General features: G+C 66.1%; 4 protein-coding genes across 4 annotated transcripts; all 4 read right to left on the bottom strand.

The window, feature by feature from the left end:
* Positions 1–820: 820 nt before the first annotated feature.
* MNEG_5749 (hypothetical protein) lies at positions 821–4,192 on the bottom strand (the record flags this gene model as incomplete). The annotated part of the gene is made up of 8 exons (XM_014045778.1): positions 821–1,123; positions 1,370–1,531; positions 1,858–1,895; positions 2,075–2,239; positions 2,558–2,732; positions 3,113–3,211; positions 3,656–3,796; positions 3,995–4,192. 8 exons carry the CDS (start codon positions 4,190–4,192, stop codon positions 821–823), a joined length of 1,281 nt encoding a protein of 426 aa, XP_013901232.1.
* Positions 4,193–5,785: 1,593 nt separating this feature from the next.
* On the bottom strand, positions 5,786–6,484 carry MNEG_5748 (hypothetical protein; the record flags this gene model as incomplete). Its single annotated transcript, XM_014045777.1, has 2 exons — positions 5,786–6,095; positions 6,462–6,484. 2 exons carry the CDS (start codon positions 6,482–6,484, stop codon positions 5,786–5,788), a joined length of 333 nt encoding a protein of 110 aa, XP_013901231.1.
* Positions 6,485–7,251: 767 nt separating this feature from the next.
* MNEG_5747 (60S acidic ribosomal protein P0) lies at positions 7,252–9,230 on the bottom strand (the record flags this gene model as incomplete). The annotated part of the gene is made up of 5 exons (XM_014045776.1): positions 7,252–7,395; positions 7,651–8,151; positions 8,407–8,568; positions 8,999–9,097; positions 9,195–9,230. The coding sequence occupies 5 exons, from the start codon at positions 9,228–9,230 to the stop codon at positions 7,252–7,254; spliced, it is 942 nt and encodes a 313-aa protein (XP_013901230.1).
* Positions 9,231–10,262: 1,032 nt separating this feature from the next.
* Positions 10,263–16,693, bottom strand: MNEG_5746 (hypothetical protein; the record flags this gene model as incomplete). Its single annotated transcript, XM_014045775.1, has 14 exons — positions 10,263–10,646; positions 10,857–10,973; positions 11,125–11,703; positions 11,907–12,002; positions 12,179–12,301; positions 12,449–12,688; positions 12,894–13,046; positions 13,336–13,782; positions 14,007–14,138; positions 14,243–14,335; positions 14,506–14,754; positions 14,976–15,380; positions 15,607–15,951; positions 16,676–16,693. 14 exons carry the CDS (start codon positions 16,691–16,693, stop codon positions 10,263–10,265), a joined length of 3,381 nt encoding a protein of 1,126 aa, XP_013901229.1.
* Between the last annotated feature and the right edge of the window lie 784 nt (positions 16,694–17,477).

Here is a 17,477-nt window from a genome sequence, read left to right as displayed (position 1 = left end):
ACCCGGCCCCGCCGCGCCCCGCTCCGCCCTCCACGCCGCCATCCCCCTCCCTGTCCTCCACCTCCTCCACTTCCGCCGCCACCGAGTGAGTGAATCCCGTCTCGATCAGCACAAACACGGCCGCGTGGGCCGCCAGGCAGCCGAGCAGGCCAGTTGTCGTGAGCCGCGCGCCTGCGCAGGCAGACCGGCAAATATGGCGGACATCTGATTGAGTGGGGTACCAGGCGGCAGACCAGGCGCTGTGCAGCACGGTGCAGACAGTATGAGGACCTCTTTGCTTTTCGGCGGGACGAGGCGACACGGCGCCCACCGCTGGCTGCGGCGCGGGGCGCGCGGCTTTGCAAGAAGTGGCCGATGGCGCGCGCTGCGCCACACCATCTTGCAGCGTGCCGTGCCGTGCGCGCCGCAGGCGCTTCGCGCCGGGCTGCTCACTGTGATAGGGCGGGTTGGCGGCCAGCGGCAGAAAATACGCGACGCAGGGCCAGAGGGCCGCAAACATCAGCCTGCACAGGGGGAGGGGGGTGGGGCGACAGACACGCGTGGTCGCATCAGCAACAAGGCGCGTGACAGCGTACTGCCGCTGCACCACTGCCAGCCCCGCCTGCCCATGCACGGCTCAAGGCGCAGCCTCGTGGATCTGGCTGCGATCAAGGCCGCTCCTGCGAGGACGTCGGAGCCCCCCTAAGAATCAGAATCATGGCCGAGGGCAGCCCAAGACCGCCGCATGACGAGCCCAATGTTCAGTTGCAAACCATGTTCGTTGGCCCCACTGGGCGGAAGCAAGGGAATCCAGTGGCTCCGCCCCCGGCAGCAGGCCCTCTCACCAGGCCACGAGCCGGTTGTGCACCTTGTGGGCGGCCCCAGCATCAGCCTTCGACAGGTCTTTGAGGACCGGCACAGCCCCGTCCAGCGCAGCCGCGCCGCCGCCGCCGCCGCCGCCGCCGCCGCCGCCACCCCTCGGACTGCCGTGACCACTGCCGCGGCCGCTGCTGCTGCCGCTGTCGCTGCCGCCGCTGCGGCGCCGCGGCCGCCGCCGCCGGTGCAGGGGCAGGTAGTGGGTGCCGCGCACCAGGCAAATCAGGTGCAGCGCTGCGCCATAGCTGATGCACATGGTCCACGCAACCTGGCGGCAAGGGATGAGCACAGCGCAAAAAGCGCAGGTGTTGTCATGCTGCGCGGGGCGTGCCAGCTCCAGGCACCGCCGCCGGCGCCGCCGCCGGCCATCCCCCCACCAAACCCCTTGCACGCGTCAAAGAGCCGCTGCCTTCTCGCCTGGCGTGCACCTGCACCTGCGCCCGCCACAACCTTGCCGCGGCCCTGCCACAGGCCGGCCGCGCTCTCCCTGCGGGTCAACCCAGCCGGCGCTCACGTGCGGCTCATAGACCCCGTCCTTGCTGCCGAGGGTGCCGCCGCACTTCTCCTCTTTGCCGCCGTACGACTGCAGCGCCATCAGCACGCCCGCGCCGGCCGCGTTGAGGGCGCAGCCCAACAGGAAATGGAGGTACTGAAAAGCCAGCCCGCGCAACTTGCCCTGCACGCCACGCAAAGTTGTTCACGCGGCCGGCGGCGGCTGGGCGCGCTGTGCTAGAGGGCAGAATCGTGCACCGCGCGGCGGGACGCAGCTGGGGCCCACGCTCATCACGTGCGGGCGGCGCACCTGCGCCGCAGGCCACCGCAGGGCCATGGCTCTGCGTGCAAGCGCGGCAGGCGTGCGGCGCGACGGCGGACGGCGGCAGCGCTGAACGGTGCGGCGTGGCGCACCTGTCTGAGCGCGTGTGTCTCTTGGTCTGCTTCCAAATGGTATATGCTCATGAATAGCGCCCACACCACAAATGCGCCCAGGGCGACACCCAACACCTGGCGCAGAGGAGAGTTTTTGGTGCGCGCAGGCGGCGCTGGGGTGGGGTCGGTGGGGCGGGGGGCAGCAGACGTGAACCAGGTGGGCAGGTGGGCAGGTGGGCAGGGTGGCCGAGCGTTGGGGGGAGAAGCAGGTGGCTGGGTCGCGGGGCTTGCAACCTGCACATACAAGCGCGCTGCACAGTTGCGCGCTGTGGCGAAGCAGTGCTGGACTGACCCGGCGGGGCTGTGTTTGAGCAATCCCTGCAGCCGCCGCCTGCGGCCTCATGCGGCGCGCGGCATTCGTTCCCTGAGCTCGCCTGCAGCCCGGGTCCTTTCTGGCTGAGGGGGGTGGTGCCCAGGGCCACGATGGACTCTCCCAGGTAAATGATCTGGAGCAGGCCTGGAAGGTGAGGAGTTCAGAAGGTGGGTCGTTGGGAGGGTAAATGGGTGGGTGGGTGAGAGGATGGGAGGGTGGGTGCGGTGCTGCAGCGCATCTGACAGCGTGCAACCCAGGGACAGACTTGAGGCACGCCAAGCAACGCGTCCCCTGGACTGACTTGTGGATGACACAGCAGAATCAGGCAGTGGCGGTTGGACTGGCCAGCTGCTGCGAGCATCGCCCCAATACGGCTGGCGGCAGCCCGTCTTAGAGAGTCGCCCGCGTGCTCAGGCGCCCTGTGGTGCAGCTCAGGCCTCATCAGCCACTGACACCACGCACCCAGGCGCTCGTCCACGTGCTCCACGTGCAGCGGCAGGTGCGCGGCCGGCACCGCCGTCACCACCGCCGGCACGGCGGCCTCCAGCAGCAGGATGCAGCCAAAGATGGCCGTGTGCGCGGCGAGGGGGTCGTCAAAGAAGGAGGCGCACGCCAGGTCCAGGACGGCCAGGGCGCCCTGCGAGCACCGCCGGCACAGGTTGCGCACAGGCGACGTTCGGTCGGACGGCGAGGTGCCGGAAGGACAGCTGTACCAACACCGACTGCGCGAGCTGTTTGAGGTAGGGGTCCCAAACCTCGCACGCCGAGCTGCTGCTGCAGCGCTTCACCCGCTGGCGTGGCTGCTCAGCTGTATATTTCACCACGGGCCGGCTCGCAGCGTGACACGCAAGTGGTCAGCAGGTAGGGCAGTTGGTTCAGGTTTCGGCACCAGCCATCGTGTGGCACGACGGCTTGCCTGTCTCTGCGTGATGTTCTGCTGATTGGCGGCGGCAGCGGTCGGTCGCAGCCCAAAGATTTGCCAGATCTCTGCAAGCGCGGCGAACCCCTCCCGCGCACCATGGCAAAGTGCATGCCGCCCGTGACGACCGCATACGCACGCGCCCTCGGGATGCTGGCCCAGGTGACGATGAACAGGCTGACAGACACGACACGGATCTGTTTGCGAGCAAAAACGCATGTGTGTGTGTGAGTGCGGCCGTGCATGCGCGTGCGCGTGCAACGCGCAGTTCATGCATCTGTCTGCAAGAGAGTGTGTGCATGTGCGCGCGGGTGACTGCCCGCGGGCTTGTACATAGGTGTGTGCGAGCTGGCCGTGGCATGGATGTCAGGCATGAGTGTGCATGCTTGCTGTGTATCAGCATATATGCTGCTTTTGAGTGTTTCAGGAGGACGGCGCCAAACGGGCTTTGGTGTGCGCGAGCAACGAACCATCCAAACATGTTGCCAGCGCCACGGAAATGAGTCAGCATGGGTAGCAAAGGCCAAAAACAGCACGCACACACACATGTACGCACGCGCGCATGTTGGTTGTTGCTCATCTTCGGCAGCACATTAATTGAGGGGGGGCATGCAGCACAATGAGATGGCCCGCCGGCCCACCAGGAGGTAACAGGCCGCGAAGAGCCGCCGGTCGCCCTCGAAATCCTGCGCCCCCAGCGTCATGCCCAGAACCCCAAGGTGCCGCAGCAGCCGTGCGATGTCAAATACCAGGCCGCTGGTGTGTATACGGGTCATGATGTGCTGCGGGCGATGCAGAGGCGGAGGAGGGATTCAACTGGCATGTATGTCGGGACGTTTGCAGAGGGTAGTCATCCCGTCCCTGCTCTACTCTCTCGTATGCCTCCTCTCCACACTCTCCCCAGCAACACAATGCCGCTATCGATCTGCAAGCACCTATTTGCTTTGTGATTCCAATGCCCTTCCCAGCCGCCGCCCCACCGTGCTGGAAGTCCAGGAGAAATGGAAGAGCCCCAGGTACAGCAGGAAGCGGCCCGCCCCGCGCCAGGTGGGGTCGTCCACAAATATGTGCACCACCGCCGACACGGCCGCCACCAAGAACAGGTCAAAAAAGAGCTGGTTTGCACGGTGGTGGGGGCAGGAGGTGGAGGGGCGCACACTATTGCGTGGGATGAGCATGCTGCTGACGGGTTGAACCAGGGCCCATGCACGTGCCAAAGGCACGGCCAACGCAGATGTGTACACAAAAGCAGATACGAAGGAGTACAGCAGGAGGTATCTCTATGCGTCGCAGTGTCTCCATTGGCACATGCATGTTGAGATGCGACGGCGGAGGGCCTGCGCCCTCGCTGCCCTAGGTTCTTCGCTGCCCCAGGCTGTGTCCGCAAGGCGATACCTCGGTCCATGTTGAACTCCTGTCGTCCTGATCATCGTGCCAATCCTGTGCTAGGACTGGGGGTGCATAGTATTTTCGCAGGCTGAGGCCGTTGCTCATGGCTCCCGGCGGGCACCCCTCAGTCAGATCACGGGGGCCCTGGTGACTAGAAGGGACACGAACACGTTGAGATAGCAGGGCCTATTGCAATATGATAGTGACATTCCACCGCAGGTGATGGACACGACGTTGAATGAGAGGATTCGCGTGGGTGACGTCATCGATGATTGTTCACACCGCATCATGTACCTGGCAGTTGCCTGAAACGATGTTCTGGCCTTGATTGACCGTGACATGACATGGAGCACCACGAAGCTTGGGGGATGTGGTGTGCTCATTGGCTGGTATGCACTACATGTCTTGTACCGCGCCTGCACACACCACATTGCAGGGAACGAGTGCAGGCCCCATACGATTACGACAGCAGAAAAAGACGCACACGCACGCTGCTTCTATCATGCATCCTTGACAGACCTCACCATTTGCTCAATGGCTGGCATGGGGGAAGGGAGCGCGACAAATCCCCACCCTGCTGCATGCGCTCGCGTCATGCCAGCGCTGGCATACGCAGCGCAAACGGCGGGGCTGCCGCCGCCTCAGGTGCGCCGCCGCTGTCCCCCAGTGCCTCTGCCAGCTCGGACGCGTCCACTATGGAGTCCACCACGCCCCCCATGCCATCAAAAGCCCCGTCCAAAAACCCTTCCACCACGTCTAGCGGCACAGGCGGCAGCGGCGTGCGCGCTTCGCGCGGGTCGCCGTCGCTGGCTGGAGGCACGCGATCGGCTTCCGCGGACAAGCCTAGGGCGCTGCCCTGCGGCTGCTGGCCCCAGCCTCCTTCCGTGCCGACCACGGCCCCGCGACTGCTCCGCGCCTCCCCGTCAGAGCTGCAGCCCGTGTCCGACGCAGCCCCCGCGGCGGCCTCGCTGCCGCCTCCTTCGCTCGCGGCGCCATCGTCCCTTTCGCTGTCGCCCTCCTCTATGGCGCCGCCGCTGCTGGCTTCGCTGGGTTCGTGCTCAACCACGCGCTGCAGTCCCTGCTCCGCTGCCGCTGACAGCAGCATTCCCGAAAACTCCTCTAGAAGCAGCCCTTGGCGGCGCTGCGGCGCCGAGCGGGGTGGGGCAAGGGGGGCCGCGGTAGCGAGTATGCTGGGAACACTCAGGAGGTGTGAACACACACACACGCGAACACACACACACACGCGCGCGCGCGCGCGCACACGCACATCTGGCTCCGCCTACTGCGTTCAGCGTAGGGCTGGGCGGCGCTGCGATGGATGCTGCTAACAAAGCCAGCTAAGCCACGGCAGGCACGCCTGGATCCCAATGACCACAAACCCCCTAAATCACGCGCACCTCCATGTCAAAAAGCTGGTACAGGTTTTTGACCGCCGCCGCCCCCACGCACGGCACGTCCCACCCAGCCGCCGGCGCCGCCTCCGTGCCGTGCGTGATCAGCTGCACCACCCACTCCACAAACACGCGCCGCCCGCCCGGCTGCTGCAGCGCGCGCCACATCGCCAGGCTGCAGTGGCCCTGCGTGAGGGCGCCCGCGGTCAGCGTGTCTCGCGCCTTGAGGCCGCGGCTGAGCCCCGCGGCGTGCTTGGCGAAGGAGAGGGCCTCGTCCAATGTGATCAGGCCGTTGTGGTCCCTGGAAGTGCAACGGGTGTGAGATTATGCGTGTCCAGAGATTGACAGAAATTAGGAGGGTTTTAAGAAGGAAGCATGCAAAATGCGGCTGCAGGCAGCATTGGGCAGGTCACTGGCTGGCAGCTGGAAGGGTGCTGCGCGCCTGTCGGTGGCGAAGAGCACGCCGAGGTGGCCAGGGTCGATGCCCCAGATGTGCGGTAGCCGGAGGACCTCCTTGAGGGTCTGTGCATATGGATCATGGCGGAAGGGGAGACGCGTGTGACCTGTCAACGTTTCAAAAGAGCCAACGGCAGCATGCCGAACAGGGGGCTTGTGGAGCCTCCTGCTGGGTTGAGGATGCGTTATCATAAGACCTGCGCCTGCGCACCAAGTAGCCTTTCTTGCCAACATCGACCCTGTTGAAGGTCGCGTGTATCGTATCCTTGATCGTGCTGCTGGACGCCCCCATAGCCGCAGCGCCAGGTCGGTCTGCGCGAGGTGTGCCGCGCTTGCGATGCAAACGCGCTGATCGAGGCGGCTGCCCTTATAATGCGATTACTAGAGTAGTTAAAATACACGTAGCAGACCTTGCCTCCGCACGGTACGTTGCGAATTGTTTGTGACACAGATCGATGTTCGGCAGCGAAGCACCGATCAAATACTTGTGTCTTGTCAATACTCATGAGATCGAGCTGCTGTGTTGGCTCCAGACACTCCAGCGCTGCAGCTGTCAGGCCGCCGTTTTGCGCACAGCGGTGGTTCTGCACATCTCCATGGTGCACTGCACATGCCCACCCAGGCCCGAGTGTGCGGCTGATAGCCACATCAAGACAGTCAGCAGCTGGGAGCCAAGTGGCTGCTACTGCCGATGTCAAATTTAGGCCCAATGTCTTTGATGTCACTTGGGATCTCCACTGCACCCTGGTTCCCGCAAGAGCCGTTACTGGCGGTCTCAATATTGCAGACAACGCGTTACAGCCCAGCAGCCGTCCGCCAGCACACCGGCAGAAGCTGCAGCACTGCACAGCAAGGTCATCCATTTTAGGCGCAAACACGCATGATGATGGAGGACGCAGGCCTTCCCCTCTGACGCCGCGCAGAGCTGAAGCGCCGCTTCTCGCCAGCCCTGCAGACCGCGCGCTCCGCCAGGCCCTGGCCATGCCGAGCTGCGGGGGCGTCTAGTCGAAGAGGGAGAAGCCCATGTCCTCCTCCTCCTCCTCGGACGGCTCCTCCTTCTTGGCGGGCGCCGCGGCGGCGGGCTCGCCCGACGCGGCGGGCGCGGCGGACGCGAAGGCGCTGGGGTCGGCGAGGTAGGCCTTGACCTAGGGTGGAGGGGCGACGGCAACAGACGCGGATGAGTGTACAGATGCCACCATGTTCTCGGTTGCTTATCCTCCAGAGAAAAATGTGCGAGAGAAGTACCTTTGATCGTCGCCCGCTTCCGAGGCAAATCGAGCGCGCGGCAGGCGCGCCCCTGTTGAGCGCAACTGCGCGCCTGCCCAAACCACTGTTCGGTTCAGAGGCAGCATGCGCACCCCCCAAAAAACACCACGCGCCCCCGCGCGCCCCGCGCGCACCTTGTCGGCCAGGGGGAACGAGTAATCGGTCTCCACGGCGATGGCCAGCACGTTCTTGTAGCCGTTGACCACGCTGTGCGGGATCGACGCGAGCGTGGGGTAGTTGGCCGCCAGCGACAGCGCCGCCACGTTGGCCAGCGCCGCCGCCGCGCTGCCGAGCAGCGCCTCGTCGGTGATGGACAGCACGGCGGCGTCGAAGAGCGAGCCGTTCTCGTACACCTTGAGGATCTCCAGGCCGTACTTGAAGGGCTTGATGCCCAGCTTGCCCAGCAGCGCCGCCTCGGAGGCGCCGACCTTGTCGCCGGCCTTGATCAGGTGCACGTCGTTCACGATGTCGATCGTACCCTTGTTAATCTTGGTGGCGATGTTGAGGGCCTGGAAGAAGGACGTCTGGGAGGGGTCCATGCCGGTGCCGCCACCGGGGATGGTCACGTCGTTGGGGGCGACGAGGCCCACGCGCGCGGGCGCGCCGACCTTGTACTTGGCGATCTCGTCCTTGACCTGGGGTTTTTGGGGGAGGGAGAGAGGGGGGCTCACCGGGTTGGTGAAGGGTGGCAGCGCAGAGCAGCCGAAGAGGTCATCAGCGGGCAGTACATGCGCGCGTCATCCTGGCGCGCCCGCCGCGGCGCCCGCTGCCGCGCGCAGCTGCCGCCTTGCCGTGCTGCGCACTGCTAAGGAGCCGCGGCAGCGCAGGCCCCCCAGCAGAGTCAGCGGCATGCCACCACTCCTGGCCGCGCCGGCCGCCCCGGGGCTCACCGAGGCGAGGTCGGCCTTGGTGAAGATGATGCCGACGTTGCCGACCAGCTCATCCAGCAGCGGCGCCCACCTGTCGTCCTCCTTCTCCTCGCAGTAGAGGCGGATGGAGCGCTTCATCATCGTGTTCTTGCCCATCAGGATGAGGCTCTCCGGGCGCAGCGCCTGGGGGGCGCGGCGGCAGCGGGGTCGACTCGGGTCAGGCTGGGGCGCGCCGCTGCAAAGGGGCTAGGTCACAGCTGGGCAGGTGGCGCGATCGAGCGCGACAGCTGCAGGCCCCGTCCGGGCGCACAAGGGGCCCCTCTGTACGCGTGCCAGAGACTGGCCCAGCAGCGCTGCAGTGAGCCATCGATGCTACGGGTGCCTGCCATCACGGCACTCCCTTGATCACTGGCTGCCAGCTGCGGCCAGCACTTTGCCATGAGGTCACCACACCGCTTCAGTGCACGGCTGGCAAGACAGGCTGCAGCGTCGTCAAACAGCCTGCACTGCCGGTGAGGTGAGCACGCTGCAACGCACTGCGCGCCACGCAACACCGCTGCTGCTGCGCAGCAAGCCGCCGCACCGCCGCACCCATCGGTCCAAAGAGCCTCACCGCGCGGATGTCGGAGAACTGCTTGGAGCCCACATTGTCAGCATGGACGATGAACGCCTTCTCGTAGGTGTCCAGGTAATCGCAGAGGCGGGCGTGGTACTGTGGAGGTAGCGCAAGGCATGTGTGGGGTGAGACGCCAGTGATCCATGTTCATAAACTCTTTCTCAAGACTTTGGCGGTCGCCCCAGCCACGCACCGCCTCCTTCTTCTCGAGCTTGGTGGCGGAAGGCATCTTGGCTTTAGCTGCAGGACCAAACCGGGTAATCAACCGGCAGGATTTTAACCTGAGCTGTGGCTAGAGAGGGCGTGGCAGACGGGCCACAGGCATTTGGGTGTTGCTGGGCGGCCTTCGTGGCCGCTGGCATTCTTGCTCCTGCGCGACCAAGGCCCACTCATAACGACTTGCAAATACATTCTAATGCTAGTTATGCGCTGTAATCAGTGACTTGGCTGCAGCAAGCCCGAGCGCGCTCGCTGATGATCTCACCGGTTGCGCTCAGCGGCGGGCGCCCGTGCACTGCGGCGTTCGCAGCCGTGTGTATGGACAAGTACACTTCACGACTGCATCAGATATAATCGCTTGCATATGCAAGCGTAGCTGACATCAGGAATGACATCAGGAACCAATAGGCCAACGGTCAACCTGTTGTGCCACGTATGTCCTGGCCAGGTCAACCGTTGGGGCGGTCTACCACCCCAAACGCACAACGGCAGCATTGCTCTAGCTGGGATTACCCATTTGGTAAGAGTGAGGGTGCTTGATACAGGCGTACGTCGGCACTCTGGCGTTTACGCCATCGCCGTGGCTGCCGCTGCAGGCTGCAGCAGCCCCGAAACAGACCCATGTGGGCACCAGGGCAAGCATGGGTGCTGGGCCTTGGCGCGTCATAAAGCTTCGTACCCCAAAAGGGTGAATCAACGGGAGCGCGCGACGCGCAAGTATATGGGAGGGGGTCCACAGCGCTGCTGATGTCAGCGCGCCCCACCGGCGGCGCCCATGCCGGGGCGCCCCACCGGCGGCGCCCATGCCGGGGCGCCGCACCTCCTGTGACAAGTGCAGTGGCAAAAACCAGGTGGATAGCCCCAGTGCATGCGACTCGTCATAGGTAGTCATAGTAAGGTGTAGGGGTGGGCTCCTGGACCCAGTCTGTCGGTCACTTGAAATAGGACTGCAGCGCCCTCTGCCCGTAGTGAGTCACATCTGTGTGCGAGTGCGCCAAGGCTTACGCCAGGCGCGGCCGAAGGTAGGGGGAGCTGCGACCCCCTACTCGCCGGCCCCGCCGCCGCCGCCGCCGCCGCGGCTGCTGCCCCACGACCGCTGGTGCTGCGGCGCGGGAGGCGTGTAATACGGCGTCCCGTTGCCCCCGCCGCCGCCGGCCGCGTCGCTGGTTCGCCGCGAGCCGCCCCTGCTGCCCACAGGCGTCACGCCCGCAGCCCCCGCGCCGGACGCGCCTGCTCCCGCCGCCGCCGCCGCCACCGCCGCCGCAGGCGTCGAATTGGAGCCCGACGCCGAATAGTGGCTCTGCAGACGGCTGCTGGCCGCCGACGCGCGCGGCGTGGACGCGGCGGGCGCGCCGCCGCTGGCGCTGCTTGCGCTCGGGCTTGTGATCGACGCCATGCTGTAGCGGATGGCCTGCTGGGCAAGCCCCTGGGGGGCAGTGGGCAATTAGGGGCCAGCGCGACGCGACCACTGCGGCGCGCACACGGGACCCCGCGGCATCACAGAAACCGGCCACTTCCCACAAACCGCGCTGCCAGCTGTCAGGCCGCAGAGGAGCTTGCCGCCGCTCCCCGCTCCTGCCCAGCCGGGGCCCGCCCCCCGCGCACGGCGCCGCGCCCCGCGCCCCGCGCCACCCACCCGCTGCTCTTCCACGTATGCGAGGTTCTTCTCCAACCGCGCGAGCTGCGCCTCGATCTTGGCGCGCTTCTCGGTGCTGGCCGTCGCCATTTTGGAGGCCAGCTGGTCTTTCAGCACCTGGGCAGCGGTGTTTTGGGGCCGACAACCACTTGGAAGTGCAACAGGCGCGAGACCGTGCGTGCACCCGTGGGCGGGATGTGGCAGGGGTTGCGTGACTGGCGGAAGCGGATGGTGAGAAAGAGGGGATTATTGTTGGCCAGCCCCACACCTGCAGCTTTGCACGGATCGCCGCCAGGTTGCCGCTCGGCGACCCCGGCGCCGCGCTGCCCGCGCCTGCGCCCGCGCTGGCCAAGCCGCGCGGCGCCGCCTGCCCCGTCTGCCACGCCGCCGCACCCGCGGCGGAGATCGCGGCCAAGGTCGAGGGCGTCAACAGGCTCGGGCTGAGGCCGCCCAGGCCGGCCGCGAGCGCGCGCGCCTGCGCCGCCGGCGTTGCGCCCGCGGCGGCGCCCGCGGCAGCGCCGAGGAGCGACGAGAGGTCGAGGTGCGCGGAGGGCGAGGGCGAGGGCGTGCGAGCAGAGGTGGAGGGCGTGGCTGCCACATGGGGCTGCGCGACCGCTGGCCGGGGGGTGGTCTGGCGCTGGTCGCCGGTGCTGCTATGCCGATGCTGCTGCTGCTGCTGCTGCTCCTGCGGCTGCCGCGCTTGCTGCGAGAGCGCGTGTTGTTGTTGCTGCTGCTGCTGCTCCTTTGCAGACGCCGTGCCTGGGGCGCGCGGGGGCCGGGGCGACGCGGCTGCGCCCTGGGAGCCGGACGCGCCGCTGATTGCACGCATGTAGTCCTGGCCCTGCGCCTGCGTCGGAGCGGCGGCGATGGGCGGTCGCCGGTTGCGATGGCCGTTGGCCAGCTGAAAAGGGCTGGCGGCCCTGCTACCGCAGCGCCAGAGGCATCCCTGCAAAACCACTGACCCCAGCTACACTCTGCAAGGCGAACAGCCGCTCATCGACCCCCGGTGTGCGGCGCGCTCTAGGCCAGCCTGGCGCCCTGCCCCCCCACCTTCATCGCGTCGACCTCCTCCTTGATGCAGTGCAGCTCCTGCACCTGCTGCTTCAGCTCCCCCTGGATCTTCTTGAGGGACGGCAGCTCCAGCGCCTGTGGGCACAGCAAGGGAAAACATGGACTCAACGAATCAAACAAGACGGTTACTGCAGGGTTTCAGCGGCATGGCTCAGGCCAGCGGCACGCTCGACACTGCTGCTGTTGCTGCTGCTGCTGCTGCTGCAAGGGCGGCATGCTCCGCTGTCAGGCGCGACGGCCCAGGGCCGTACCTGCTCGCTCAGCTGCGCGTTGCGGCTGCGCAGCCCCGCCGCCTTGTCAGCCAGCAGCAGCAGCTTGTCGTGCTCCTCCTGCAGGCCCGGCAGCGCGGCCGCGGCCTCCCGAAGTCGCGCCACCTGTACGAGCGAAGCGAGTGGTGGGGTAATGGGGCTGCGTATGTTGGTTGCGGTCGCGGCACCTGCGGCTCCCGCGTTGCAGGCCTTCTTTCGCACCAGCCGCGCCCGCTTCACCTTGCCCAACCGCACTCATCAAGTGCCGCCCACCTGCTCTCGGAGCTCGCCCGCCCGCGCAGCTGCCGCCTCCTGCTCCTCCCGCATCGCCGCCAGCCGCCCATACTCAGTCTCCAGCTGCTGCCCCCGCTCTTTCACCTCGCGCCACTGCGCCTCGAGCGCCGCGCGCCGCGCGGCGTCGCTGGCGCCCCGCTGCTGCAGCTCGGCGGCGAGGCGCTCCGCCTCCTCCTGCAGGGCCGGCGCCTCGCTGGCTGCGGCGCGCAGGGCGGACACCTGGGAGGCGACAGGAGGAAGGTGAACCCATCAGAAAACTAGTACATATGGCTCTGTTTCAATACTCTTGAGGTCTGCGGTGCACACGTGCGAGCGCGCCGCATCGCGGCGCGGTCCTCACCTGTAGCAACACACAGCCGTATGCATGGGAGCACCCAGGCGCACGCCAGCAAGGCCTAGACACGAACGACGCGTGCCGGCGCACCTGGCTCTTGAGGTCCTCCGCGTCTCGCGCCAGCTGCTGCAGCTCCCCTGCCTCGGCACGGAGGGCGTCGGCCTCGGCGCGCAGCCGCTCCGCCTCGCGGGCCGCGCCGGCCAGCGCCCCGCACTGGGCACGCAGGCTTTCGACCTCCGCGGCCTGCGGGAGAGCAGAACAGGCGAGGTATTTCATTGCTTGGCAGATCGGAGCAGCAGCAGCGATGATAGCGGCAGCGGCAGCAGTGTTCATCGCTGGATCTTTGGTGCTGCAGTGAGGCTGGAGAGTTGGCAGGGAGAAGCACACCTGGCGACAGCTGCAAGAGTTTGCATCATTGCATTGCGACGCGCAGCACCCCTGCGCAGCCAGCCGCCACTTTTCCAAAAAGAATTGACTGACGGGCGTTGAGCGACGGGCGGCGAGTGCCTCGCGACCACCGCTTGCGCCGCACCTTTCGCTGCAGCGCCGACTGCGCCTGCCGCGCCTCCTCCTCCTCTGCTTGCGCCCGGCGCAGCTCCTCCAGCAGGGCCGGCAGCCGCTCCGCCTCCGCCCGCAGCGCCTGCACCCGCGCCCGCGCCGCGCGCGCCTCCTCCGCCGCGGGCGCGAGCTCGTCCGCCTCGCGCCTGAGCGCGAGCGCCTCCGCGGCCTCGGCCCTCAGCGCCTCCGCGCGCGCCCGCGCGCCGGCCGCGGCGGCGGTGGCCTGCTCCGCGCGGGCGCGCGCGGCGTCGGCCTCCCGCGCGTCGCGCTCCGCGTCGCGCGCCTCGTGCTGCAGCGCCGGCAGGCGGAGGGCCTGCTCGCGCAGGCGAGTGGCCCTTTCGCGCAGCTCCTGGGCGGCATCAGCATCGGCTTGCAGCTCTGCGTTCTGGCGCAGCAGGTCCTCCACAGAACCAGCGTCGGCCTGGGGAGTGATGCAGGGTGTTGGGGATGTAGGCTCAGAGTCTGGATAGTTAAGGTAGGGTCGGTGCTGAGGCATTTGTTGCCCAGCACTCCAGATGGCGTTCATGCCTTTGCGTGCACGCGCGAGCACACACACACACACACACACACACACACATGCACACACGCGCGCTACAATACCTCACACACAAACACACGCACGCCTTGCATGCAGACACGCCGCACCTGGAGCCGCTCGTTCTCTTCCTGCAGAATAGGGAGCCGCGCGCTGCGGCGGTGCAATGCGGCGTTCTCAACGCGCAGCGCCTCAGCCTGCTGCACCAGCTCCCCCAGTTCAGTCCGCTCGCGACGCAGCACCTGGAAAGGAAAATGGAGGCCAAGGGCGTGGATGTGGGAGGGGGTCAGGTGAGGAGGGGTGACGCACCGGAGCGAATCAAGGTGAAGGAAAATGCTTTGCGCACCTGCAGCTGCGCCACTAGCGCCGCCATGTCGGCATTCTCTGCCCGCAGCTGCTCCAGCTCCTGCACCTGCTCCAGCAGCCTTTCGTGCTCCGCCTTTGGGAGGGTAGACGTGGGGTAGGGCGCAGAGGCGGACTGACGACAGGATATGGCGGCTTTGAGCAAGTAAGGCAAGCGTGCAGCAGCATTACTACCACCCGGTGTGGGAGACCACCAGCAGAAAACCGCTGCCCAAGCCGCAACACTTGCCGACTGCCTGAGCCCACCTGCACGCCCTCTGCATCCTGCAGCCGCTCCCGCAGCTCCCCGCTCTGCGCGATCAGCGCCTCCACCTCTGACGCCGCGCGCGACAGCTGTGCGTGCTCCTCGGCTGCGCCGTCCGCGCCCAGCAGGGCGAGGCGCAGCTCGCTGTTCAGCGCGGCAAGGCCCTCCCCCCGTGCCGCGGCGGCCTCGAGTGACGCGTGCTCGCGCCGCAGGTCATCCAAGCCTGCAACCTCGGCCTGCAGGGACGCCACCTGGTTGTGCGGGGAGCGGGGTTGGGGGTTGAGGGGTGGCAAGGCGGAGGGGAGCAGTGCGCATGGGCTGCCCGGCATCAGAGGCCATTTGGGGGTCAGGGTTGCAAAATCAGCGAAAAAAGTGTGAGCAGGGCCCTGCTGGGACCGCAGGACGTCCCCAGGCAATGCTTGGGTCCGGGCCACAGGCCTCTTCTGGCAAAAGGCTACCCCCACAGGCGCACCTTGTCCTCCAGCGCCTTCTTTTCCGAGTGCAGCTCCCCAAGCTCCGCCGCGCGCTCCCTGAGCGCGGCGACGCGTGAGGCCAGCTTGGCGCGCAGGACTTCGGCCTCCTGCTGCTGCTGCCCCAGCGCCGCCAACTCCGCGCGCAGCGCCGCCGCGGCGTCGCCAGTCGCCGCAGCTGCATCCGGCGCGCCGCGCCGGCGCGGCGTCGGCGACTTGGCAAGCGGGGTGCGCGCCCGCTGGTCGTGGCGCACGCGCTGCTGCTCCTGGGCGTCATCCTGCAGCGCCTGCGCCGCCGCGAGCATCGCCGCGCCGTCGCGCTGGTCGAGCGCGCGCTTGACGCCGTCGCAGCGCGCCGCGACGGCCTCAGACAGGTGGGCGCGCCACCGATGCTGGTCCGTGTCGGTCTGCGTGGAGGCAGAGCGCCAGAAGTGCGAGGGTTGTGCGAGCGGCAAGCCGGCGACTGTGACAGGCAGGGGTGGGCCATTAGCTGGACCCCAACCAAACAGGGTGGGCTAAGGTTCGGAGAGGCACAAAGCCAGCCTCCTCACACGCAGTCATGGGCTTGGGGGTGCACAGCTGTGCATCAACAAAGGAAACATACGATTGATGAACCGTGCGCGCGCTGCGGACCTGGCCGTTCACTTCGACCTCAGGCAACGCTGCGCCAGCAGCAGTCTGCTCCGCTGATCGTGCCAGAAAGTCGATGCAGCGACGCCAGGCAGCCTCCTTGTCGCGCAGCAGCTGCTGCAGCTGCCGCTCCCGCCGCCGTCCCCTTGCGCTGCGGGTAAGCGCCCACACGCACAGCAGGGCTGACAGAAGCGATGCCAGTTGCCACTCAGTGTTGCGCGGCCCGCCGAGGGGGTTGACCACCAGCAAAGGCGTGTGGTGCCGGGCCCGCAGCAGGCCCTCTCGCAGCTGCGTGTTCTGCCCCTTGGCTAGCTCCAGGTGGCTCAGCAACTGCTCTATAATATCAACCTGGTCGTCACAGCGTGACAGAGCGCAGGATGCCGCAGCGGCACCGAGCGCCGATGCTGCGACATTGGTCGAGGCGCCCTCGACCGCCGTGTTGGCTGGCGCCGTGGCTGCAGCAGCGAACGCTGATAAAGCGTCTCCATTCACCCAGTTCCATCCTCTGACACCCACGCTGCACGCCTGCAGCACCAGCACGGCTGTCAACAAGGAGCCGGCCCTGCTCCAGCACCGAACGCGGGGTTCGGTGCTTGCCATGTCGAAGGTTCAAACTCTATTAGACACTCGCCGTGGCTGGCTCTTCATGGCCTGGGTTGGAGCTGCCCGGTGTTGATTTGCTTGAACCGACAGCTCCGCCAAAGCACCGGTTATAAGGTCATAATCGTGGTATATTAAGAATGCTACCAATTCGATATGAGTATTGCGGGATGCCCTGGGGCGATGCACACAGGGCGTCTCAGATCGCACGCTGAGCACCACCACACTGGCAGTGGCGCGGGTGCTCGTGTGCCGTGGCGTATGCAGCATATGAGGCGAGTGTACAAGACACAGGTGAACTCCGTCGCAGCATTTACGCAGCAACGAGGGTTCGATTGCCGCGGGGCGCCTGGAGTGGTCACCCCCAAAGGCACCGCACACGGCAGATGTGGCAAGCAGCAGTGAGCTCAAAGCGATTGGGGGATCCCCGCCCATACCCGCTCCACCAATACCCCTCGATACACTGAATCACCTGCGTAGTGGGTGGCATCTTACCGATACCACGTGTCGGTTCCGGTATCTCGCGCTGAGTGGCGCTGAATGTTGCTGCTGCGCTCTGTTGCTGAATTGCCCAGCTGTGAACCCCCGCCCACCTGCTATCCCACACCGCCTTGGTTGTGTGGGTGGGCGTTCCTGGCAATGGCGGTCCTAAATCCAACCGGTATCCTCGTCTGAGTTGGACAGGAGCCTCCTATCATCCATCCGAGTGCGAGAATCCGCTGAGGTGGGTGAAATCTTGCCCTTGTCCACTTGGTATCTGTCAGGCGGGTGCTCTGTATGTATGGACCAACAGCAGAGGCCGCAGCCCCCTGTTTGCCTCAACACTCCACGGCACAGGGTGGTATCCCAGGCCTGGGAAAGCAACCTGGCAATGTCTGGTTTCTTGTGAGCGGTGTTGGGTCGTGACATGCCCCAACGCGTGTCAACCTCAGGTTGGCCTTGACTCGACCGTGTAAAAGGGACGTAACGTGACTGAGTCATAGGAGTCATGTTGGCAACAAGCGTTCAGCGTGTGAATAGCATGTCGCAATGGTGAAAGATGAGGGCAAAGATAGTTCCTTTGAATTGCCAACTTTATATTGAAGTCAGTAGCAGACAGTCAGATCATTCCGCGATGGTCACACTCTTCGTCAGACTTGATTAGGACAAGGCCCAAAGACGGCCGGTGATTCAGTGTATCGAGGGGTACCGGTGGCACGGGTATGGGCGAGATACCCCAATCGCTTTGAGCACACTGCTGCTTGCCACACCTGCCGTGTGCGGTGTCTACGGTG

The sequence above is a fragment of the Monoraphidium neglectum genome (assembly GCF_000611645.1).
Source record: "Monoraphidium neglectum strain SAG 48.87 unplaced genomic scaffold scaffold00877, whole genome shotgun sequence".
Taxonomy (NCBI): domain Eukaryota; kingdom Viridiplantae; phylum Chlorophyta; class Chlorophyceae; order Sphaeropleales; family Selenastraceae; genus Monoraphidium; species Monoraphidium neglectum.
The sequence above is the reverse complement of the archived record's forward strand: the minus strand, read 5'-3'. Positions and strand labels throughout refer to the sequence as shown.